Below are 27,516 nucleotides of genomic sequence, written 5' to 3'. Positions count from 1 at the left end.
CCCAGTATATACTATTCCAGTGACTTTATTGCGTCATTCTTGGCGCGAATGTGCATCTATGATGACGTCATTTCCTGCGTCTTAGTTGATGCCAGATTGTTTGGCGCAAAGTTGTGTTTGTTATGACGCAATTTGTGTCATTTCCAGATGTTTGTTGGCGCCAAAAAATGTATATACTTCCTTTTGCGTTGTGCATCATACGTGGTGCCAAAAAAATTTAGTTTTATTTTACCCCACTTCCTAAATGTTCCTTGCCTTCTTTATGCTCAGAAAGCTATTTGCTTTTTTGCCAATTTTAGCATTTGCATTTTTTTCCATTCCTGAAACTGCTATATGTGGAAATAAGATATTTTTGTTTAAATTTTATTTTTTCTTTTACATTTTACAAGATGCTTCAATCTGATCCTGTTTCAGAAGCTGCTGTAGGAACCATGCTGCCGAAACACAGTTCTACCAAAGGTAAGTGTATCTGTTGTAAGCTAGTGCAGATTATATCTCCAGCTGTAGTATGTAACAGTTGTCATGATAAGCTTTTGCATGCAGAAAAAGTTTCTATTAGTGCTAGTACAGAATCTGTTGTTCCCTTAACATCTAATAGACATGAAATCCCTGTTGATATGAAAAATTATATTGCTGATGCGATACAGGCGGCTATGGCTGCTATTCCGCCTTCAAATAAACGTAAAGGGTCTTTTAAAACTTCTCATAATACTGATGAAATTTGTAATGACCGATAACATACTGATATATCCACCTCTGATGAGGATCTCTCTGATTCAGAAGATCCTACTTCAGACATTGACACTGATAAATCAAGTTATCTTTTTAAGATTGAGTATATTCGTTCATTGTTAAAATAAGTGTTAATAACTTAGGATATTGAGGAGTCTAGTCCTCTTGATAATAAATCCAGTAAACGTTTAAATTCTGTCTATATACCTCTTGTGATTACTCCTGAAGTTTTCCTGTTCCTGTTGCTATTTCTGATATGATTGCTAAGGAATGGGCTAAGCCTGGTACTTATTTTGTTACTTCTTCAAGGTTTAAAAAGTTGTATCCTTTGCCAGTGGCTAAGTTAGAGTTTTGGGGAAAAGTCCCTAAGGTTGATGGGGCTATTTCTACTCTTGCTAAGCGTACTACTATTCTTATGGAAGATAGTACCTCTTTTAAGGATCCTTTAGATAGGAAAATTGAATTTTAGCTAAGAAGAGCTTATTTACATTGCGGCTATATTCTCAGACCTGCCATTTCTATGGCTGATGTTGCGGCTGCATCAACTTTTTGGTTGTATAACTTAGCACAACGGGCAAAAGATTCTGATTTGCATAGCATTGTTCGTTTGCTTCAACATGCTAATCATTTTATCTGTGATGCTATTTTTGATATCATCAAGATTGATGTTAAATCTATGTCTTTGGCTATTTTAGCTAGAAGAGCTTTATGGCTCAAATCATGGAATGCTGACATGGTATCTAAATCTAGGTTACTATCTCTATCATTCCAGGGTAATAATTTTTTGGTTCCCAGGTTGAGTTTATTATTTCCACTATTACTGGGGGGAAAGGAGTTTTTTTGCCCCAAGATAAAAAGACTAAGGGTAAATCTAAAGCTTCTAATCGGTTTCATTCCTTTCATCAGAATAGAGAACCGAAAACCATTCCTTCCCCTAAGGACTCTGGCTCCAATTGGTAGCCATCTTCGAGTTGGAATAAATCCAAGCCTAATAAGAAACCAAAACCAGCCCCCAAGACTGCATGAAGGTACGGCCCTCAATCCAGTTCTACTGGTGGGGGGCAGATTGAAATTATTTCAAGACGTTTGGGTAGGTTCCGTTCAGAATCATTGGATTCAGAATATTGTCTCTCAGGGGTATCAAATAGGTTTCAGAATAAGACCTCCTAAGAGAAGATTTTTTCTCTCTCACGTTCCAGCAAATCCTGTGAAAGTTCAGGCTTTTCTTGTTTCAGATCTGGAGCTTTCAGGGGTAATTGTACCAGTTCCACTTCTGGAACAGGGTCTGGGTTTTTATTCAAATCTATTCATTGTCCCGAAAAATTAAAATTCATTCAGACCAGTTCTGGATCTGAAGTTTTTGAATCAATTTGTAAGGGTCCCAAATTTCAAGATGGTGACAATAAAGACTATTCTGCCTTTTGTTCAGCAAGGTCCTTACATGTCCTCAATAGACTTACAGGATGCATATCTTTACATTCCGATTCATCCAGACCACTATCCGTTTCTGAGATTCTCTTTTCTAGGCAAGCATTACCAATTTGTTGCTCTTTCATTTGGCCTAGCAACAGCTAGGTTCTCTGTGCCCTTCTATATGTAATCAGAGAGCAGGGTATTGTGGTGTTTCCTTATTTGGACAAAATCTTAGTACTGGCTCAATCTTTTCATTTAGCAGAATCTAACACAAATCAACTTGTGTTGTTTCTTCAAATACATGGTTGGAGGATCAATTTACCAAAGAGTTTCTTGATTCCTCAGACAAGGGTTACCTTTTTAGGTTTCCAGATAAATTCAGTATCCATGACCCTGTCTTTAACAGACAAGAGACATTTGAAGTTGGTTTCAATCTGTCTAAACCTTCAGTCTCGATCATTCCCTTCAGTGGCTATGTGCATGGAAGTTTTAGGTCTCATGACTGCAGCATCGGACGCGATCCCCTTTGCTCGTTTTCATATGAGACCTCTGCAGATTTGCATGCTGAATCAATGGTGCAGGAATTATACTCGGATATCACAATTGATATTCTTAAATCCCAACACTCAACTCTCTCTGACTTGGTGGTTAGACCATCATCAGATTATTCAAGGGGCCTCTTTTGTTCGTCCTTCCTGGACTGTGATTTCAACAGATGCAAGTCTCACAGGTTGGGGAGCTGTCTGGGGGACTCTGACAGCACAAGGAGTTCGGAATCCTCAAGAGGGGAGGTTACCAATCAATATTTTAGAACTCTGTGCTATTTTCAGGGCTCTTCAGGCTTGGCCTCTATTAAAGAGAGAATCATTCATTTGTTTTCATACAGACAATATCACAACTGTGGCATATGTCAATCATCAGGGTGGGACTCGCAGTCCTTTAGCGATGAAAGAAGTATCTCAGATACTTTCTTGGGCACAATCCAACTTATGTCTAATTTCTGTGATACATATCCCAGGAGTAAAAAATTGTGAAGCGGATTATCTCAGCCGTCAGTCTCTCCATCCAGATGTATTTTGTCAGATTGTACAGATGTGGGGTCTTCCCGAAATAGATCTGATGGCTTCCCATCTAAACAAAAAGCTTCCCAGGTATCTTTCCAGGTCCAGGGATCCTCAGGCGGAGATGGTAGATGCGTTAGCAGTTCCTTGGTTTTACCAACCTGCTTATATTTTTCCGCCTCTAGTTCTTCCAAGGGTGATCTCTAAGATCCAATTGCATGTGTTTCTGATAGCACCATCATGGCCTCACAGGTTTTTTGTATGCGGATCTTGTCCGGATGTCCAGTTTCCAACCTTGGCCACTTCCTTTAACGCCAGACCTTAGGTCTCAAGGGCCATTTTTCCATCAGGATCTCAAATAGCTAAATTTGAAGGTATGGAAATTGAACGCTTAGTGCTTAGTCATAGAGGTTTCTCTGACTCAGTGATTAATACTATGCTACAGGCTCGTAAGTCTGTTTCAAGGAAGATTTATTATCAGGTTTGGAAAGCCTATATTTCATGGTGTTCTTCTCATAAAATCTCTTGGCATTCTTTTAGAATTCCTAGAATTTTACAGTTTCTTCAGGATGTTTTATTTCATAGAAAGATTGCTAAACTTCCTGATATTCCCTCTTTTGTTCAGACTTTGGTTCGTATCAAGCCTGTTATTAAATCAATCTCTCCTCCTTGGAGTCTTAATTTGGTTTTGAAGGGTTTGCAGGCTCCTCCTTTTGAGCCTATGCATTCTTTGGATATTAAACTACTTTCTTGGAAAGTGTTGTTCCTTTTGGCTATCTCTTCTGCTAGAAGAGTTTCTGAATTGTCTGCTCTATCTTGAGTGTCTCCTTTTCTGATTTTCCATCAGGATAAAGATTTTTCGCGGACTTCGTTTAAATTTCTTCCTAAAGTTGTGAATTCTAACAACATTAGTAGGGAAATTGTTGTTTCTTCTTTGTGTCCTAATCCTAAGAATGCTCTTGAAAGATCTTTACATTCTATAGATGTTGTAAGAGCTTTGAAATACTATATCAAAGCTACTAAGGATTTCAGAAAGACTTCTAGTCTATTTGGGGTTTTTTTCTGGTTCCAGGAAATGTCAGAAAGCCTCTGCCATTTATTTGGCATCTTAGTTAAAGCTTTTGATTCACAAGGCTTTTTTGGAGGCGGGACAGTCTCCGCCTCAGAGAATTACAGCTCATTCTACTAGATCAGTTGCCACTTCTTGGGCTTTTAAGAATGAAGATTCAGTTGATCAGATTTGCAAAGCAGCAACTTGGTCTTCTTTGCATACATTTTCTAAATTTTACCATTTTGATGCATTTGCTTCTTCAAAAGCAGTCTTTGGTAAAAAATGTCTTCAGGCAGCTGTCTCAGTTTGATTCTTCTGTTTATGATTTAAGTTTTTTTCTTGAAATTTTAAAGAAAGACTTATTTTTTTGTTTGGATTTAATTTTCTCAGCCGAAATAGCTGTTGTTATTTTATCCCTCCCTCTCTAGTGACTCTTCTGTGGACTTCCACATCTTGGGTATTTCTATCCCATATGTCACTAGCTCATGAACTCTTGCCAATTACATGAAAGAAAACATAATTTATGTAAGAACTTACCTGATAAATTAATTTCTTTCATATTGGCAAGAGTCCATGAGGGCCACCCTTTTTATGGTGGTTAGGATTTTTTTGTATAAAGCACAATTATTTCTAAATTCCTTTGTTGATGCGTTTTACTCCTTTCTTTATCACCCCACTACTTGGCTATTTGTTAAACTGAATTGTGGGTGTGGTGATGGGTGTATTTATAGGCATTTTGAGGTTTGGGAAACTTTGCCCCTCCTGGTAGGATTGTAAGAACTTATCTGATAAATTAAATTCTATCATATTGGCAAGAGTCCATGAGACCCACCCTTTTTATGGTGGTTATGATTTTTTTTATAAAAGCAAAGTCATATTTCCAGTTCCTCTTTTTGTATGCTTTGTTACTCCTTATTTTTATCACATCACTTCTTGGCTATTCATTAAAAGTTGTGGGTGTGGTGGGAGGTGTATTTATAGGCATTTTGAGGTTTGGGAAACTTTGCCCCTCCTGGTAGGATTGTATATCCCATACGTCACTAGCTCATGGACTCTTGTCAATAAGAAAGAAATTAATTTATCAGGTAAGTTCTTACATAAATTATGTTTTTTTATTGGGCCAGATAAATTCTTACAATAATACACAAAATAGTACATAGGATAATTACATGTATTTTCAAATCAGATACAGTACTATAGAACAACCCATATTTTCTTATTTAACATAGTGTGCATATAGGATAGAGAGGGTAGGGTTGGGAAAAAGTGGGGGGAGTAAAGGGAGAGAACAAAAGGAGCAAATAAGATAGGATATATCCTATATATATGTTGAACAGATTTTTTAAAATACATCATAGAACAATAGTCACAATTACACTGTGATATAAAGAGTTTCCTGGAGTAAGTGGTTCGATATAATATTATTGTCATGGTATGGACAAAACATAATATGCCTATGAATCACCATACATCCTCTGTTCCCACAGAGATACTATGTCAAGTATGAAATCGCGTTTCCCTGTATAACAATAGTGCATTTTCTCAAGTCTGATTATATGGTCAACTTCTGCAGCCCACTGAGAGAAGGTGGGGATCTGTTGTGTCTTCCAGATTCTAGGGATTAATCTCTTAGCACATGTTAGCATCAAATGAAGCAGTTTTGTATGGTAAATACAGCCTAGATGCAGTGTGTGATTAAGGAGGATAATGTTTGGGTTAAGAGTAATACTAGTGTCTAATGTTTGATTTATGCAGCATTCTATTTGTGACTAATAGCTTGCAATTTTAGGACAGGACCACCAGATGTCGGTCATAGTTCCTATCTCTCCACATCTTCTCCAGCAACTGGAAGAAGCATTAAGATATATGGTTTGTAATTGTTGAGGTATAAGATACCATCGGGCTAATATTTTGTATTTAAGTTCAGTTAGAGTTAGTGAAATGGAAGAGGAATGAGTCATTTTAAAGTATCATTTCCATCCGTCATCATCAATGTTAGATTGCAACTCTGAGTTCCATTTCACTAAATAGTTGTGTTTTTTCTCTGGGAATGAACCTCAAGCATTTTATATATAATAGAGAAGTATGCTTTCTATGTAGTAGGAGTGATACATAGTTTCTCAAAAGGTGTGAGGGGTCTCAGAATATCTTGCTTATATGGACTGGTAGTGATTGCATGTCTGATTTGTAAGTAGGAGTACCAGTCTGAAAAATAAGGACCTTAGTTCCTCATTTAATAAGACACGATCTTTAACATAAACAGTATTGGTTATTAAATAGATAGGTAGGTTCCGGTATACCTCTTTCGGATTTGTGTGAGTGAAGGTGCTATGTTGTAAAAATAGTGGGGTTAAGGGGGACACTGGAGTAGATATTCATTTTGTATGTGTGATTACATAGTCCCATACCTCTAAAGTAGCTTTGATATATCTGTTATTTAGGAAGGTATCTATTCTAGCCGATTTAGGAAGCAAATTTATGTCTCTCATATATTGAGTGTTGGATAAGATGGCTTCAATTTGGATCCATAATTTAGAGGGACTTGCGTGGTTCCATGACATTACCCTGGCCAAATGTTCTGCTCTATAGTAATTTTTTATATTAGGGACATTGAAGCCCCCGTCTTCTTTGCTAAGGTATAATGTATATTTGGCAATTCTGAGTTTTTTATAAGACCAAATGAAGGAATCTATCATTTTTTGTTAAGTTCTGAGACAGTATTGATTTGCCCCATCCATGATAGGTGGCCTTGTTTGTGCCATGTTTCTAACAGTTTCCGTGTGTTAGTTTGTAATGCTATGAAATTATTGTTGAGCAGATCTGGTGCATTTTGGGGGATTATCAGACCCAGATTCTTGAGTTTGTGAGATATTACTATTTACTTTAATTTTAGTGCGTGAGCAATTGTATGATGCTTGGATTCTGGTGATAAAAGTGCTGGAAAAGCCAAACTTCGACAGGGTCGACCACATAAAGTGCCAGTCCACACTGTCAACAGCCTTCTCTGCATCTGTTGAAAGAAGGGTAAGGGGGCTATGTTTATCTAAGGCTAGTTGCATGGAGTGTAAGATTGTATTGTCTTTTGCCTCTCGCCCCTTCACAAATCCCACCTGATCTGGGTGTATTATGTTTGTTAAGACTAAATTCATCCGAGTCGCAAGTATTTTAGCGTATATTTTTATGTCCACATTTATGAGGGATATAGGCCTATAATTCCCTACTTGGTCCTTAGGTTTGTCTGGTTTTCGGATAACCATGATTAAGGCCTCGAGTAATGACTGAGAAAAGGGATTGCCTTGGTCAATTGAGGTAAAGAAAGTATGTAGATGTGGGCTTACTTGGTGTTGGAGTAATTGATAAAATTTAGCTGTAAGGTCATCAGGACCGGGAGACTTACCCGCGGGGAGTGCTTGTATTGTGGATTTAATTTCTTGTAATGTTATTGGTAAGTCTATCAGTTGTCTGTCTTCATCCAGTATTGAAGAAATCTCTAGTGTTTCTAAGTAACTATCTATAGTGTTAATTTCTTTCATGTAATTGGCAAGAGTCCATGAGCTAGTGACGTATGGGATATACAATCCTACCAGGAGGGGCAAAGTTTCCCAAACCTCAAAATGCCTATAAATACACCCCTCACCACACCCACAATTCAGTTTTACAAACTTTGCCTCCTATGGAGGTGGTGAAGTAAGTTTGTGCTAAGATTTCTACGTTGATATTCGCTTCTCAGTATTTTGAAGCCCGGTTCCTCTCAGAGTACAGTGAATGTCAGAGGGATGTGAAGGGAGTATCACCTATTGAATGCAATGGTTTTCCTCACAGGAGATCTATTTCATAGGTTCTCTGTTATCGGTCGCAGAGATTCATCTCCTACCTCCCTTTTCAGATCGACAATATACTCTCATATTTCATTACCTCTGATAACCGTTTCAGTACTGGTTTGGCTATCTGCTATATGTGGATGGGTGTCTTTCGGTAAGTATGTTTTTATTACTTAAGATACCCTCATCTATGGTTTGGCACTTTATGCATTCATTTAAAGTTCTAAATATATGTATTGTATTTATATTTGCCATGAGTCAGGTTTATGTATTCCTTTTGCAGACTGTCAGTTTCATATTTGGGGAAAAACATATTTAGGAAATATTTTTTTCTTACCTGGGGTTTAGTCTTTTTTCAAATTGACTGTTTTTTCTTTCAATTTCGTGGGCAAAATTAGGTCCCGCAAGGGAGCAAAATGCCAAAGTTTACTGCGTCATTCTTGGCGCGAGAATTTTTTGGTGCAAAAGTACGTCCGATTACGCAAATTCGTCATTTCCTTGCACAAGGTTGTATCGTTAATGACGCGAGTGTGTAATTTCCGGATGCTGTTAGCGCCAAAAAAATTTCAGTTACGTTGTGGTCATACTTGGCGCCAAATAATTTCATTATTTAAAACCCCATTCCTATATGCCTCTTGCCTTTTTTCTATGTCAGAGGGCTATGCTGTTTGCATTTTTTTCCCATTCCTGAAACTGCCATATAAGGAAATTGATAATTTTGCTTTATATGTTGTTTTTTTCGCTTGCATTTTGCAAAATGTCTCAATCTGATCCTGTCTCAGAAATCCCTGTTGGAACCCTGCTGCCTGATAACAGTTCTACCAAAGCTAAGTGCATTTGTTGTAAACTTGTGAAGATTATATCTCCAGCTGTGGTTTGTAATAGTTGTCATGATAAACTTTTACGTGCAGATAATGTGTCCATCAGTAATAGTACATTGCCTGTTGCTGTTCCTTCAACATCTAATGTACAAGATATACCTGTGAATTTAAAAGAATTTATTGCTGATTCTATTCAGAAGGCTTTGTCTGCCATCCCGCCTTCTAATAAACGTAAAAGGTCTTTTAAAACTTCTCATAAAGTTGATGAAATTTCAAATGACCGACAACATACTGAATTATCCTCCTCTGATGAGGATCTATCTGTTTCAGAAGATCCTTCCTCAGATATTGACACTGACAAATCTACTCACTTATTTAAAATGGAGTATATTCATTCTTTGTTAAAAGAAGTGTTGATTACATTGGATATTGAAGAAACTAGTCCTCTTGATATTAAAACTAGTAAACGCTTAAATTCTGTTTATAAACCTCCTGTGGTTACTCCAGAGGTTTTTCCAGTTCTTGATGCTATTTCTGATATGATTTCTAAGGAATGGAATAGGCCTGGTACTTCTTTTATTCCTTCTTCAATGTTTAAAAAATTGTATCCTTTGCCAGCAGTTACATTTGAGTTTTGGGAAAAGATCCACAAAGCTAAACGTACTACTATTCCTATGGAAGATAGTACTTATTTTAAAGATCCTTTAGATAGGAAACTTGAATCTTATCTAAGGAAAGACTATTTGTATTCAGGTCATCTTCTTAGGACTACAAATTTCTTTGGCTGATGTTGCAGCTGCATTAACTTTTTGGTTGGAAAATTTAGCGCAACAAGAATTGGATTGTGATTTGTCTAGCATTGTTCGCTTGCTTCAACATGCTAATCATTTTATTTGTAAAACCATTTTTTATATCAAAATTGATGTTAAATCTATGTCTTTAGCTATTTTAGCTAGAAGAGCTTTGTTGGCCTAAATCTGGAATGCTGACATGACTTCTAAGTCCAGATTGCTATCTCTTTCTTTCCAAGGTAATAAGTTGTTTGATTCTCAGTTGGATTCGATTATTTCAACTGTCACTGGAGGGAAGGGAGTTTTTTTGCCTCATTATAAAAGACCTAAGAGTAAATCTAAAGCTTCTAACCGTTTTCGTTCCTTTCGACAAAATAAGGAACAGAAACCTAATCCTTCCCCCAAGGAATCTGTTTCCAATTGGAAACCTTCTTCAAATTGGAATAAATCCAAGCCATTTAAGAAACCAAAGCCAGCCCCCAAGTCTGCATAAAGGTGCGGCCCTCATTCCAGCTCAGTTGGTAGGGGGCAGATTAAGATTTTTCAAGGATGTTTGTATAAATTCTGTCCAAAATCAATGGATTCAATGGAGTATTGTCTCTCAGGGGTACCGAATAGGATTCAGAGTAAGACCTCCTGTAAGAAGATATTTTCTCACACGCATCCCAGCAAATCCGGTAAAGGCTCAGGCTTTCCTGAAGTGTGTTTCAGACCTGGAGTTTTCAGGGGTAATCATGCCAGTTCTGTTTCAGGAACATGGTCTGGGGTTTTATTCAAATCTATTCATTGTCCCAAAGAAAGAAAATTCATTCAGACCAGTTCTGGATCTGAAAATTTTGAATCGTTATATAAGAGTACCATCTTTCAAAATGGTGACTATAAGGACTATTCTGCCTTTTGGTCAGCAAGGACATTATATGTCCACAATAGACTTGCAGGATGCATATCTTCATATTCCGATTCATCCAGATCATTATCAGTTTCTGAGATTCTCTTTTCTAGCCAAGCATTACCAATTTGTCGCTCTTCCTTTTGGCCTAGCGACAGCTCCAAGAATCTCTTCAAAGGTTCTCGGTGCCCTACTCTCTGCAATGAGAGAGCAGGGTATTACGGTGTTTCCTTATTTGGACAATATCTTGGTACTAGCTCAGTCTTTACGTTCTGCAGAATCTCACACAAATCAACTAGTGTTGTTTCTTCGAAAACATGGTTAGAGGATCAATTTACCAAAAAGTTATTTGATTCCTCAGACAAGGGTCACCTTTTTAGGTTTCCAGATAGAGACAGAGTCATGGACACTAAATCTAACAGACAAGTAGCTATGTGCATGGAGGTTTTAGGTCTCATGACTGCAGCATTGGACACTATCCCCTTTGCTCGTTTTCACATGAGACCTCTTCAGCTTTGTATGCTGAACCAATGGTGCAGGGATTATACAAGGATATCACAATTAATATCCTTAAATCCCAATGTTCGACTATCTCTGACTTGGTGGTTAGATCACCATCGTATATTCCATGGTGTTCTTCTCATAAATTCTCTTGACATTCTTTCAGAATTCCTAGAATTTTACAGTTTCTTCAGGATGGTTTGGATAAGGGTTTATCTGCAAGTTCCTTGAAGGGACAAATCTCTGCTCTTTCTGTTTTATTTCACAGAAATATTGCTAAACTTTCTGATATTCACTGTTTTGTGCAGGCTTTGGTTCGTATCAAGCCTGTCATTAAATCAATCTCTCCTCCTTGGAGTCTTAATTTGGTTTTGAAGGCTTTACAGGCTCCTCCTTTTGAGCCTATGCATTCTTTGGACATTAAACTACTTTCTTGGAAAGTGTTGTTCCTTTTGGCCATCTCTTCTGCTAGAAGAGTTTCTGAATTATCTGCTCTTTCTTGTGAATCTCCTTTTCTGATTTTTCATCAGGATAAGGCGGTTTTGCAGACTTCATTTAAATTCTTACCTAAGGTTGTGAATTCTAACATTAATAGAGAAATTTTTGTCCCTTCCTTGTGTCCTAATCCTAAGAATTCTTTGGAGAGACCCTTACATTCTTTGGATGTTGTAAGAGCTTTGAAATATTATGTTGAAGCTACTAAAGATTTCAGGAAGACTTCTAGTCTATTTGTTATCTTTTCTTGTTCTAGGAAAGGTCAGAAGGCTTCTGCTGTTTTCTTGGCTTCGTGGTTAAAGCTTTTGATTCATCAAGCTTATTTGGAGTCGGGTCAAGCCCTGCCTCAGAGAATCACAGATCATTCTACTAGATCAGACTCCACTTCATGGGCTTTTAAGAATGAAGCTTCAGTTGATCAGATTTGCAAAGCAGCAACTTGGTCTTCTTTGCATACATTTACTTAATTCTACCGTTTTTATGTATTTGCTTCTTCAGAAGCTGTTTTTGGCAGAAAGGTTCTTCAGGCAGCTGTTTCAGTTTGATTCTTCTGCTTATGTTTTAAGTTTTTCTTTTCATTTATGAGAATAAACTTATATTTTGGGTTGTGGATTAATTTTTTTCAGCAGAATATGGCTGTTTTTATTTTATCCCTCCCTCTCTAGTGACTCTTGCGTGGAGATCACATCTTGGGTATTGCTATCCCATAAGTCACTAGCTCATGGACTCTTGCCAATTACATGAAAGAAAACATAATTTATGTAAGAACTTACCTGATAAATTAATTTTTTTCATATTGGCAAGAGTCCATGAGGGCCACCCTTTTTATGGTGGTTAGGATTTTTTTGTATAAAGCACAATTATTTCTAAATTCCTTTGTTGATGCGTTTTACTCATTTCTTTATCACCCCACTACTTGGCTATTCATTAAACTGAATTGTGGGTGTGGCGAGGGGTGTATTTATAGGCATTTTGAGGTTTGGGAAACTTTGCCCCTCCTGGTAGGATTGTATATCCCATACGTTACTAGCTCATGGACTCTTGCCAATATGAAAGAAATTAATTTATCAGGTAAGTTCTTACATAAATTATGTTTTTATCTTGGGTTATAATGGGGTTTAGGTTATATAATTTAGAATAGAAAGATACAAATATATCTGCTATTTCCTTATTTTTAGTGAGGGTTTTGCCTGATGTATGTGTGATAGATCTGATAAATGCGCTGTAGGTTTGTTTTTTGAGGGATCTCGCTAATAGGCGGCCTGTTTTATTGCTTTCTACGAAAAATTTAGTTTTGGTAGTGAGGGCATGTGCATTTTTAGTTTAGAATTTATTTAAGTTTTCCCTGGCTACTGTCAAATTAGCAAGTTTCTGAGTGGAGCTTGGGTCCAACTTATGCAATTGTTTCTGAATGTTAAGTTCTTGTGTTAAAGAGGTGAACTGTACAGATCTAAATTTTCGTTGTTTGGCATTATGCTTTATCAGTATGCTTCGTATGTAGCATTTCCCAATTATTTGTAATTGATGTGTATATGGGCCTATTAATATGGAAAAATTATTTAGTATATTTTATTATTTCGTCTATTGTGTCATTAAGTCTCCAGTTAAGTTTATTTTTTGCTTTAGTTGACTATTAAAAGGTAGTTATGACCATGCTATGATCTGAAATTCAACACAAAGAAATTCTTAGCACCAAAGGGAAAAAATGTTCCATTTAAAAATCTGATTCACCTGTGATGTAGGATTATCCCGTATTCAAGCACAACTATGTTAGGCCAATTAAGTCCCAAATACAAATTTTGCCTCTGTCGTCCACACAAGGCTATGAACTGACCAGGTTGTATGGGAAATTTTGGAGTGAATAAAGTTTGTTAAGAATGTTTGATTACAACAAATGTAATCCATTCTGGAATAGGAATTTTGCAGGTGAGAAAAGAAAGTGTAGTCTCTTTGTGTTGTGTGTACTGTCCTCCAGGTTTCAAATAAAGTAAGTGACTGCAATATTGCACAATTATTTTTCAATTGGTTGTTGCGAAGATATGATTTTCCGGTAGAGGTATCTAACGCTGGATTCATTGGGAAATTGAAATCCCCTCCTAATATAATTGGGCCTTTGGAAATATCTAATAAAACATTAGTGAGTGATTTGAAGAAGAGGGGGGTTGGTTTGTTTGGGGCATACATATTTGCTAGTGTAATTGGGTTACCGTAATAGAGGCCTACCAATATCCGTACTCTGCCTTCTTTATCTTCGTGTTTCTGAATCAGTTCAAAAGGGGTGTTTCATCTAAGAGATATGCAAACTCCGTTTTGGAGCAGTTAGGAGTTAATCAGTTGCATAGTTCTTGTGATCGAGTCTGGTTTATGAGAACACAACTAAAACATATAAACTTTCAATAACTTAAACAGAATCCTATTTAGTAAGTAGGCTGAATAAGATGTCCATTGACATCTAACCTACCACAATAACAGTGGATTGTTAGGAAAATTTAAAGAGAGAAAAGTCAGATACTCAGCTCAGTCTCATGATGGTTCCTTGTCATATTCACCGGCATTAGCTTGTCCTCTTTTGTTCTGTTTAGTAGACATTTCAGTCCAGGGACACCTGGACACCGGAGGTGGAATGTTCATCTTTTTACAAAAGCTGTCGACATTAGACATTTAATTATATTCCATTTTCTTCCAATTCTTCATAGTGATCACTGATGTTGGGAACCCCCATCTATAGGGGATATTTATCGTGCATAGATGGGTGGTTAAGATATAAAAGTCTCTGCATTTTTGAAGAGTCCTTGCTGATAGGTCCTGGAACACCTGTAGATGATGGCCCTGGAACATTATGGCTTGTTGTTTCCTGGCATAGTTCTAGATCAATTCTCTTTGCTGGAAGTGGACAATTATGTCTATGGGCGGCATATCTTCTGCCGGTTTAGAGCGTAGGGAGCGATGGGCTCTATCTAGAACTATCTCAGGCATGTCGTCTGCATTATCTTTGGTTAATTTGGCAAAGAAGGCCTGCAAATAGCTCTGAATCTCATTTCTTGGTACCGATTCGGGAATTCCTCTAAACCTGAGGTTACTCCGTCGTGATCTGTTTTCTAAATTGTCCTATTTATCTTCCAATTCAACTATGTTTTGATGTTGTTTGGAAGAGAGAGCTGTTACATTTTGAGATATGGCATATTCATGTTCTTCTAGATAATCGACTCTATGCCCTAATTCATTAATGTCCTTTTTTAAATCTGCGCATTTGTCCTTTATACAGGATTTGACCTGTTCAATAAGACCCTCCATTGCTTTATACGTGATAGGGCTATCAATCTCTCGTTTAGGAGTAGCAGGAGATGAGAATCCAGAAGCTTCCTCCATATTGCATGAATTCTCTTCAGGAGACTTTGTGTTTGCTTCTGTGATTTGTCATTCTTTACAGATTTTCTTTGGGACATTTTCTAACATTGGTATTATAGCTGCGTGGGCTATATACAGTAAGAGAAGAAAGTTCTATGAAATATAGAAACTGGTCACTTCCGGCTCAAACTGATGCACATGCAATCTTTGGTATATATGTTATGTTAGGCCTTTGTCTGTAATATATTGCTTAGTGGAGTGTTATCAGTGAAAGGTATCCAGATTATCAAGAAATAAAAGTGCACTTTTTGTATTTTGCTGCTTCCTGCTATGTGCCCAATTTCAATAAACTGTTTATACAGAGTGATATTATTTAAGCCTTTATTAAATCAGTCAGCATGTAGATTATGTTTGCTATGGGGCTTAGCTCTTTAGTTTTGCGGTCTTCATCTGTATATTTTTTTTAACTGCGTGGCTTACTTTTCATGTCGGCAGCTGCATTCTTGGAGATCTCCATTTCTCTTTCCAACCAAATAAGCTTATAAGCAGGTCCTCAGCTACTCCAGTCTCGATATTGTTAGATCGCCACTAGTGCTGGAGCAGGTAGGTGCGACGTAGCACCCTTTGCAGTATAGGCCTCAAAACTTTGAGTGGCTGTCGTCTTTCATCGGATGCTTTTGAAGCTGTCAAAGTATACTGCTGGAGCCTCGGCACCGTTGTCCGCCAGTCTACTAAGTAAAGCCGATGTTTAAAGCTGTTTTAGCATACTTTAAGGTATCGTTCGTCCAGTTTGTTTTATGAGCCCATCTTGGTCGGCCGTTTACGCCGCTCCCCCAACTTTTATAAATTTGTTATAGTCCATTATTCTGAAGTTATGTCCCTAATGTCTGGTGAGGTTCACACTTTCTTCAACTTTTAATCCACTTCAGAATTCTTACTCCCTCCTTAGGGAAAGTTAGTGACGAGGGACCCGCTGAGGATATATATATATATATATATATATATATATATATATATATATATATATATATATATATATATATATATATATATATATATATATCATCCCTGACTAAGTGCTGTAACGACACAAAACATGTTGGATGTAATGATATATTGTGGGCTGATTCACTGGCTGTGATACTGCTATATATTTGACTTTTTGGAAAAGTTGTTTTATCTGCATTACTGAATAAATGCTACTTTTTACCGGATTAATTTTGGTCTATTAACAGCTGCATTTATTTCACTTTGGTGAGTCTATGTTTGATGCTCCTATTTTTTGAGCGGCTTTTCATAGGGCTATGTCCACAACCAGCTGACAATTCACGCTTACAGCACAACAGCTTGCTGCACGATCTACAAGGACAGAAGCTTCTTACCTGCAAGGAGCAGATAACCACAAACTTCACTTGCAGTAATATATGAGCACAGACTGGTGAGTGAGCGTTTCCATTTCTTGTGTCTATTTTTGAGTTACAGACTTAGTGATAGTATCTGCATAACACAGTTCCTGTATGTAATGGACTTTTACATTTGCAGTAAACACATAGGCAAAGGACACATTGTCACATCAGTCTTACAGAGTCAGTCTATGGACAATATCTGCAGTGTCTACCATGACAAATATTATATATGAACCAAATTTAACCTGCTAGCAACTTGTGAAGACTTTGCACTCTCCAAGTAATGGGCAGACAAAAAGTTTACGCATAGGCTTTAAACATTACACTGATAAAAGCCATAAAGGGATAATTTATCAGACTTTCCCAGGATTGTCATCTGGGTAGCAGTTTATTGGAGTGCTCAGACTTGATCTCGGGACAAGGGGTCCATGTATCAAAAAAGCTTTGAGATCTATCTTTGATTTGTTTTTTATGTCTTGTATCTGCACTCTACTCTGATCTGGGTAGAGGTCAAGTGATCTGCAGGATGAATGATAGCGCACCTGCATCCCTCTTTTTCTCTTTTTCATGGAATTGATTCCTTTTCTAAGTGACTTTCAGTGTTTTTGTCCTTGGAACGGTTATTCTTTCTCTGTTTTGAAAGTTTTTTTTGTTAGTACTTTTGTTCAGCTAAGAATATTTTGTGTTTTCCTATGCTCTTTGGCATCTAGGTGTTTATCAACACAATGCGTTTTTGTGAACTTTATTTCCTGCCTAAAGTATTTTCTGTTAAAATCTTTTTATTTTAGGCTACATTTTTCGGTGCTATAGACTCGCAAGACACTTTCTGTGCTTAATACTGTTTGCAACACTTTCAGAATTCTTTATAGTTTTTGGGGAGTTTGTCTCCCCATGGAGGCAGTATTTGGAAGGAAGGTCCTTCAGGCAATGGTTCCTTAAATAGGTGCCTGCCTTTTCTTCTCTCCCACCCATTTTTCCTTAGTGGACTATCACCACCAAGAAAGAAAGACATTTATCAGGTAAGAACACATTTAGTTTTTTAATAAAGTGTTATACTGTGTATTTACTGTACATATTTCACATTCCAAGGTTCTGCACATAGGGGAATATGTTTTATGTATTTTTAAATAGATATTCCTATAAAATCATCTATATACATAGGTAAATATATATATTGTACCAAAATACCATCAAATATTTGTAGAAATATGTATTTATGAATAAATAGAACAAATTCTGCTACATGAAAAATATTGGAATGTGAAATATTCATGCCAGGTAGCACACATGAGAAAATGCGATCGGGTGTGCGTGCGATAGGGTGTTAGGTTTTTGTCCTCTTTTTTGCTTCATTGACTTCTATGGGGGAATAGGCACACGCAATTTTGTAAGTTCATTATTTTACACACAGGGCTGCGTGCAAGCGAAAACAGTTTCCTTTCAACTCATAATACCAACACAACCCGCTGCAGGCAAAATCCTTAATTTTAGCACAGTTAATGCTCAAACAGGAGCATTAAATACCGCTCCACTTGTAATCTAGCCCATGTCAATACTTCTTCGTTTTATAATAACATAAAACGTTTTATAATAATATTTGCATCACATGTATTCTATTACAAAATAAAACATTTATGATCTATTTACATGAATTTGAATCTTGAAGCAAAAAAGATACAAGGTTAATTTACAAAGCTCTATATGTAAGTAACAAGTGTGCTTGCTGCGATCTCAGTGCTGCCCCAGTCAGTGGATCAAACAATAATGAGCTGCAGAGAGACTGACTTCTGCACTATATCATAGTATATATATATCTCAAGATAAACAAATCAAGGCAGAATTAGTGTAATCCTGTAGCTTTTATTTGCACAAAACGCAACCGGAGTACACCAATTCTTCATGTGCGACATGAGTTACATTATGTATTTATTAAATATAAAATATTGAAAAATATTATAAAAAGTCATCTGAATATATAAGTATTTTTTACAGTATCAATAATAAATAAATATTTTTAAATATTTTATATGTAATAATTACATAATGCACCTTAAGATAACTAATTCTTCATGTCTGCAAACCCGACACAGAGTTTGACCTACAATGTGAAACCCGAAGCATGTTACGCATATTTTACATTCCAATGTTTTTCACATAGAAATTTTTATTTATCGGATAATGTTAATGTGAAACATATATACGTATATATCTATGTGAATAAATATATATATATATATATACTGCGTGCAGAATTATTAGGCAAATGAGTATTTTGACCACATCATCCTCTTTATGCATGTTGTCTTACTCCAAGCTGTATAGGCTCGAAAGCCTACTACCAATTAAGCATATTAGGTGATGTGCATCTCTGTAATGAGAAGGGGTGTGGTCTAATGACATCAACACCCTATATCAGGTGTGCATAATTATTAGGCAACTTCCTTTCCTTTGGCAAAATGGGTCAAAAGAAGGACTTGACAGGCTCAGAAAAGTCAAAAATAGTGAGATATCTTGCAGAGGGATGCAGCACTCTTAAAATTGCAAAGCTTCTGAAGCGTGATCATCGAACAATCAAGCGTTTCATTCAAAATAGTCAACAGGGTCGCAAGAAGCGTGTGGAAAAACCAAGGCGCAAAATAACTGCCCATGAACTGAGAAAAGTCAAGCGTGCAGCTGCCAAGATGCCACTTGCCACCAGTTTGGCCATATTTCAGAGCTGCAACATCACTGGAGTGCCCAAAAGCACAAGGTGTGCAATACTCAGAGACATGGCCAAGGTAAGAAAGGCTGAAAGATGACCACCACTGAACAAGACACACAAGCTGAAACGTCAAGACTGGGCCAAGAAATATCTCAAGACTGATTTTTCTAAGGTTTTATGGACTGATGAAATGAGAGTGAGTCTTGATGGGCCAGATGGATGGGCCCGTGGCTGGATTGGTAAAGGGCAGAGAGCTCCAGTCCGACTCAGACGCCAGCAAGGTGGAGGTGGAGTACTGGTTTGGGCTGGTATCATCAAAGATGAGCTTGTGGGGCCTTTTTGGGTTGAGGATGGAGTCAAGCTCAACTCCCAGTCCTACTGCCAGTTTCTGGAATACACCTTCTTCAAGCAGTGGTACAGGAAGAAGTCTGCATCCTTCAAGAAAAACATGATTTTCATGCAGGACAATGCTCCATCACACGCGTCCAAGTACTCCACAGCGTGGCTGGCAAAAAGGGTATAAAAGAAGAAAATCTAATGACATGGCCTCCTTGTTCACCTGATCTGAACCCCATTGAGAACCTGTGGTCCATCATCAAATGTGAGATTTACAAGGAGGGAAAACAGTACACCTCTCTGAACAGTGTCTGGGAGGCTGTGGTTGCTGCTGCACGCAATGTTGATGGTGAACAGATCAAAACACTGACAGAATCCATGGATGGCAGGCTTTTGAGTGTCCTTGCAAAGAAAGGTGGCTATATTGGTCACTGATTTGTTTTTGTTTTGTTTTTGAATGTCAGAAATGTATATTTGTGAATGTTGAGATGTTATATTGGTTTCACTGGTAAAAATAAATAATTGAAATGGGTATATATTTGTTTTTTGTTAAGTTGCCTAATAATTATGCACAGTAATAGTCACCTGCACACACAGATATCCCCCTAAAATAGCTATAACTAAAAACAAACTAAAAACTACTTCCAAAACTATTCAGCTTTGATATTAATGAGTTTTTTTGGGTTCATTGAGAACATGGTTGTTGTTCAATAATAAAATTAATCCTCAAAAATACAACTTGCCTAATAATTCTGCACTCCCTGTATATACTCATATACAAACACAGGTAAATGTATATATAGGAATATATATTTAAAATACAAAGAACAATGTCCTGTATGTGAAGAACATTGGATTTTGAAATAATAATAGCTAATGTCAAGTATAGCGCTGCATGTTTAATATGGTGTCGGGTTAGCACACAAGCTTTAAGTGTTAGACGAGTTGCAAAACACTTTTGACATGAGAGTATTACAAGTTAAAAGTAAACTTCAAGCAGTGTTAGCACTTCATTGAGAGAGCTAAATAGAGCTCCACTTGTAATCTGGACCTTAATAACAATTTTTTTTTTTAAAGCAATTATTTCTAAAGATACCAGAGACAGAACTAGATCAAATGATTATCATGAGTTAGCCAAGAAGAAGCTAGAATTTTTTTTTCAATATTTAAAATGCAACACACAGCATATTGTAACATAAGAAAAATAGAATGAGTGATAAATGAGGGCATACCTTCTCTTCAGAAGAAATTCCTGAACGCTCCCCAATGAATGTGTTTTTAGGCTGCATTTCAAGGATGGTCTTGAAAAGGTTATCGGAAGTGACTGTTAAAAACTCTATTTCCGCATTTGGATGAAGTCCATAGAGCACAGGATTTTCCGCAGGAAGCATCTCATCAATATAGTCATGGTAGCCGCTGTAATCCAAATTGGGTGGAACAAGAAAACCAGGAGCTAGTGCCAATTCACCATCAAGCTTTACAAAATCAATCAGAAAATAGGTTAATTTCCCATTATAGGTATTTATATAAGATGATAAATTATTCTAATACCTAATAATAAAAACAAAAAAATTGCTGGGGTTTTTTTGCTCTAAGAAACAGAGATGCGCAAGAGTAAAATGTTTGTTTTATTTAATTTTCGTTTATGGTCGCATTTGTTTCAAACTAATTTGGTTAGCCATTTTTATTTTAACTAAAAACACAATTTATGCTTACCTGATTAAATTTATTTCTCTTGTGGTGTATCCAGTCCACGGATCATCCATTACTTGTGGGATATTCTCATTCCCAACAGGAAGTTGCAAGAGGACACCCACAGCAGAGCTGTAATATAGCTCCTCCCCTAACTGTCATAGCCAGTCATTCGACCGAAAACAAGCCGAGAAAGGAGGAACCATAGGGTGTAGTGGTTACTGAAGTTTAAATTTAAAAATTACCTGCCTTAAAATGACAGGGCGGGCCGTGGACTGGATACACCACAAGAGAAATAAATTTATCACGTAAGCATAAATTGTGTTTTCTCTTGTAAGGTGTATCCAGTCCACGGATCATCCATTACTTGTGGGATACCAATACCAAAGCTAAAGTACACGGATGAAGGGAGGGACAAGGCAGGAACTTAAATGGAAGGAACCACTGCCTGTAAAACCTCTCTCCCAAATATAGCCTCCGAAGAAGCAAAAGTATCAAATTTGTAAAATTTTGAAAAAGTATGAAGCGAAGACCAAGTCGCCGCCTTGCAAATCTGTTCAACAGAAGCCTCATTTTTAAAGGCCCAAGTGGAAGCCACAGCTCTAGTGGAATGAGCTGTAATCCTTTCAGGAGGCTGCTGTCCAGCAGTCTCATAGGCTAAGCGGATTAAGCTTCTTAGCCAAAAAGAAAAAGAGGTTGCCAAAGCCTTTTGACCTCTCCTCTGTCCAGAGTAGACAACAAACAAAGCAGATGTTTGACGAAAATCTTTAGTAGCTTGTAAGTAAAACTTTAAAGCACAGACCACGTCCAGATTGTGTAACACAAGGATGGAACCACAATCTCTTGATTGATATTCTTGTTAGATACCACCTTAGGTAAGAACCCAGGTTTGGTACACAGGACTACCTTATCCGTATGAAAAATCAGATAAGGAGAATCACATTGTAAGGCAGATAGCTCAGAGACTCTACGAGCCGAGGAAATAGCTACCAAAAAAAAAAAAAAAGAACTTTCCAAGATAAAAGTTTGATATCTATGGAATGAAGAGGTTCAAACGGAACTCCTTGAAGAATCTTAAGAACCAAGTTTAAGCTCCATGGTGGAGCAACAGGTTTAAACACAGGCTTGATTCAAACTAAAGCCTGACAAAATGCCTGAATGTCTGGAACATCTGCCAGACGCTAGTGTAAAAGAATAGACAGAGCAAAAATCTGTCCCTTTAAGAAACTAGCTGACAATCCTTTTTCCAAACCTTCTTGGAGAAAAGATAAAATCCTAGGAATCCTGACCTTACTCCATGAGTAACCCTTGGATTCACGCCAATAAAGATATCTACGCCATACCTTATGGTAAATTTTCCTGGTGACAGGCTTTCGTGCCTGTTTTTAGGTATCAATAACTGACTCGGAGAAGCCACGCTTTGATAAAATCAAGCATTCAATCTCCAGGCAGTCAGCCTCAGAGAAATTAGATTTGGATGGTTGAAAGGACCCTGAAGTAGAAGGTCCTGTCTCAGAGGCAGAGACCATGGTGGAAAGGATGACATGTCCACTAGATCTGCATACCTGGTCCTGCGTGGCCACGCAGGTGCTATCAGAATCACCGATGCTCTCTCCTGCTTGATCTTGGCAATCAGTCGAGGGAGCAGAGAAAACGGTGGAAACACATAAGCCAGGTTGAAAGACCAGGGCGCTGCTAGAGTATCTATCAGTGTCGCCTTGGGATCCCTGGACCTGGATCCGTAACACGGAAGCTTGGCGTTCTGGCGAGACGCCATGAGATCCAGTTCTGGTTTGCCCCAACGGAGAATCAGTTGTACAAATAGCTCCGGATGGAGTTCCCACTCTCCCGGATGAAAAGTCTGACGACTTAGAAAATCCGCCTCCCACCTGGGATATGGATAGCTGATAGGTGGCAAGAGTGAATCTCTGCCCAGTGAATTATTTTTGAAACTTCTAACATCTCTAGGGAACTTCTTGTTCCCCCTCGATGGTTGATGTAAGCTACAGTCGTGATGTTGACCGACTGAAATCTGATGTACCTCAGAGTTTCTAACTGAGGCCAAACCTGAAGAGCCTTGAATATCGCTCTTAGTTCCAGAATATTTATTGGAAGGAGAGACTGATCCTGAGTCCACGATCCCTGAGCCTTCAGGGAGTTCCAGACTGCACCCCAACCTAGAAGGCTGGCATTTGTTGTTACAATAGTCCAATCTGGCCTGCGAAGGTCATACCTTTGGACAGATGGACCCGAGATAGCCACCAGGGAAGAGGATCCCTGGTCTCTTGGTCCAGATTCAGTTGAGGGGCCAAATCTGTGTAATCCCCGCTCCACTGACTGAGCCTGCATAGTTGCAGCGGTCTGAGATGTAAGCGTGCAAACGGCACTATGTCCATTGCCGCTACCATTAAGCCGATTACTTCCATACACTGAGCCACCAAAGGGCGCGGAATGGAATGAAGAACCCGACAGGAATTAATAAGCTTTGATAACCTGGACTCCGTCAAGGTAAATTTTCATTTCTACAGAATCTATCAGAGTCCCTAGAAAGGAAACTCTTGTGAGTGGGGATAGAGAACACTTTTCCTCATTCACTTTCCACCCATGTGACCTCAGAAATGCCAGTACTACGTCCGTATGAGACTTGGCAATTTGGAAGTTTGACGCCTGTATCAGGATGTCGTCTAAATAAGGGGCTACTGCTATGCCCCGCGGCCTTAGGACCGCCAAAAGCGACCCTAGAACCTTTGTAAAGATTCTTGGGGCTGTAGCTAATCCAAAGGGAAAAGCTACAACTGGTAATGCCTGTCTTGAAAGGCAAACCTGAGAAACCGATGATGATCTTTGTGTATCGGAATGTGAAGATAAGCATCCTTTAGATCCACTGTAGTCATATATTGACCCTCCTGGATCAGTGGTAGGATGGTACGAATAGTTTCCATCTTGAACGACGGAACTTTGAGGAATTTGTTTAAGATCTTTAGATCCAAAATCGGTCTGAAGGTTCCCTCTTTTTTGGGAACCACAAACAGATTTGAGTAAAAACCCTGTTCCTGTTCCTCCTTTGGAACTGGATGGATCACTCCCATAACTAGGAGGTCTCGTACACAGTGTAAGAATGCCTCACTCTTTATCTGGTTTGCAGATAATTGTGAAAGGTGAAATCTCCCTTTTGGGGGGGAAGCTTTGAAGTCCAGAAGATATCCCTGGGATATAATTTCCAACGCCCAGGGATCCTGAACATCTCTTGCCCACGCCTGGGCGAAGAGTGAAAGTCTGCCCCCTACTAGATCCGTTACCGGATAGGGGGTCGTTCCTTCATGCTGTCTTAGAGGCAGCAGCAGGCTTTTTGACCTGCTTACCTTTTTTCCAGGTCTGGTTTGGTCTCCAGACCGTCTTGGATTGAGCAAAAGTTCCCTCTTGTTTATTATTAGAGGAAGTTGATGCCGCACCTGCCTTGAAGTTTCGAAAGGCACGAAAATTAGACTGTTTGGTCCTAGATTTGGACCTGTCCTGAGGAAGGGCACAACCTTTTCCTCCCGTGATATCAGCAATAATCTCCTTCAAACCAGGCCTGAATAGGGTCTGCCCCTTGAAGGGAATGTTAAGTAGCTTAGATTTTAAAGTCACGTCAGCTGACCATGATTTAAGCCATAGCGCTCTGCGCGCCTGTATAGCAAAACCAGAATTCTTAGCCGTTAGTTTATTCAAATGAACAATGGCATCAGAAATAAAATAATTGGCTAGCTTAAGTGCTCTAAGTTTGCCAAGTATGTCATCCAATGGAGTCTCTACCTGTAAAGCCTCTTCCAGAGACTCAAACCAGTACGCCGCAGCAGCAGTGACAGGGGCAATGCATGCAATGGTCTGTAGGATAAAACCTTGTTGAATAAATATTTTCTTAAGGTAACCTAATTTTTTATCCATTGGCTCTAAAAAAGCACAACTGTCCTCGACAGGGATAGTAGTACGCTTTGCTAGAGTAGAAACTGCTCCCTCCACCTTAGGGACTGTCTGCCATAAGTCCCGTGTGGTGGCGTCTATTGGAAAACATTTTTCTAAAAATAGGAGGGGAAGAGAACGGCACACCTGGTCTATCCCATTCCTTATTAATAATTTCTGTAAACCTTTTAGGTATTGGAAAAACATCAGTACACACCGGCACTGCAAAGCATTTATCCAGTCTACAAAATTTCTCTGGCACTGCAACGGTATCACAGTCATTCAGAGCAGCTAAAACCTCCCTAAGTAACACGCGGAGGTGTTCAAGCTTAAATTTAAATGTAGAAATATTAGAATCAGGTATCTTTCCTGAGTCATTAACATCACCCACTGACTGAAGCTCTCCTTCCTCAGCTTCTGCATATTGTGAGGCAGTATCAGACATGGTTCTTAAAGCGTCAGTATGCTCTGCATTTTGTCTCACCCCAGAGCTATCTCGCTAACCTCTAAGTTCAGGTAGTCTGGCTAATACCGCTGACAGTGTATTATCCATGACTGCCGCCATGTCTTGTAAAGTAAACGCTATGGGCGCCCTAGATGTACTTGGCGCCATTTGAGCGTGAGTCCCTTGGGCGGTAGTCAAAGGGTCTGACACGTGGGGAGAGTTAGTAGGCATAACTTTCCCCTCGTCAGATTCCTCTGGTGATAATTTTTTTAAAAACAGAATATGATCTTTATTGCATAAAATGAAATCAGTACATTTGGTACACATTCTAAGAGGGGGTTCCACCATGGCTTTTAAACATAATGAACAAGGAGTTTCTTCTATGTCAGACATGTTTATACAGACTAGCAATGAGACTAGCAAGCTTGGAAAACACTTTAAATCAAGTTAACAAGCAAATATAAAAAACGGTACTGTGCCTTTAAGAGAAACAAATTTTGTCAGAATTTGAAAAACAGTGAAAAAATGCAGTAAATCAAACGAAATTTTTACAGTGTATGTAATAGACTAGCAGCGCATTGCATCCACTTGCAAATGGATGATTAACCCCTTAGTTCAAAAAACGAAATAGACTTTTTTTTTTTTTTACAGTCACAACCAACTGCCACAGCAAGCTGTGGTCCTACCTTCCCCAATAAACGACTTTGGAAAGCCTTTGAGCCCTTTAGAGATGTCCTATAGCATACAGGGGACTCCTGAGGGAAGCTGGATGTCACAGTTTGTAATTTTAACTGCATCAACTGTAACTTTTATACTATAACAGTGGAAAGCTTCAGTAAAACTGTTTCTAGTCAAAATTTAAGCCAGCCATGTGGAAAAAACTAGGCCCCAATAAAGTTTTATCACCAATGCATATATAAAAACGATTAAACATGCCAGCAAACGTTTATATTGCAATATCATAAGGGTATTACCCCTGGGAGTAAGCATGATACCAGTCGTTATTAAATCACTGTATTCAGGCTTAACTTACATTAATCCGGCATCAGCAGCATTTTCTAGTGTTTTCCATCTCTAGAAAAAATTATAACTGCACATACCTGATAGCAGAATAAACTGCACGCCATTCTCTCGCTGAAATTACCTCATCTGTGTAATCCCCTCAGACATATGTGAGAATAGCAATGGATCTTAGTTACAACCTGCTAAGATCATAGAAACCTCAGGCAGATTCTTCTTCTATTTACTGCCTGAGATAAAATAGCACAACTCCGGTACTATTTAAAAATAACAAACTTTTGATTGAAGAAAATAAACTAACTATATTTAACCACTCTCTCCTACAACATCCTAGCTTGTTGAGAGTTGCAAGAGAATGACTGGGTATGACAGTTAGGAGAGGAGCTATATTACAGCTCTGCTGTGGGTGTCCTCTTGCAACTTCCTGTTGGGAATGAGAATATCCCACAAGTAATGGATGATCCGTGGACTGGATACATCTTACAAGAGAAATTGTAGTTTTAAGCTACAGTGCAGATTTTTGCCATTTTAAAGCTGTATTAGCTTTCGTTTTGTCATTCTATGTATTTTTTAAAAACGTATTCTTTTATGTATACATCTAATGTTTGTGCACTGCATTTTTGGTACAACTAAAAAATGTACTTAAAGGGCTATGATACCCAAATGTTTAAACACTTGAAAGTGATGCAGCATAGCAATAAAAAGATGACTAGAAAATATCACCTGAACATCTCTATGTAAAAAAGAAAGATATTTTACCTCAAAAGTTCTTCAGTAGCCACATCCCATTGTAAAGGACTTCTAAGCAACAAATCAGTATGCCTGTCCCGGGACAACGGAAGGAGCGAGCTTTCGTGCACACTCATCTTATTTCCCTATTCAGTGTAATGAAGTTTACAATAAAATCTCATGAGAGTAAAGTCAAATCTCATGAGATCACAGTAAAAGAGTTCATGACCTCAGCACTGTTGATGCTGATTGGCTGCTGTTCATTTCTTCATTTTATTTTATTTTTTACCTGCAGCTGGGCAGCAGCCGAGTATAACTTTTT

General features: G+C 38.2%; 1 protein-coding gene across 1 annotated transcript in view; it reads right to left on the bottom strand.

The window, feature by feature from the left end:
- Window positions 1-27,516, bottom strand: part of DNAH11 (dynein axonemal heavy chain 11) — an 851,888-nt gene that overhangs the window by 7,826 nt on the left and 816,546 nt on the right. Inside the window, 1 exon segment of the mRNA XM_053715724.1 lies at window positions 20,599-20,841. Within this exon segment, the coding sequence (XP_053571699.1) occupies window positions 20,599-20,841 (243 nt within the window).

This window comes from Bombina bombina, chromosome 5, assembly GCF_027579735.1.
Source record: "Bombina bombina isolate aBomBom1 chromosome 5, aBomBom1.pri, whole genome shotgun sequence".
Taxonomy (NCBI): Eukaryota; Metazoa; Chordata; class Amphibia; order Anura; family Bombinatoridae; genus Bombina; species Bombina bombina.
Note: the sequence above shows the minus strand (reverse complement) of the source record. Positions and strands in the feature narration are given on the sequence as shown.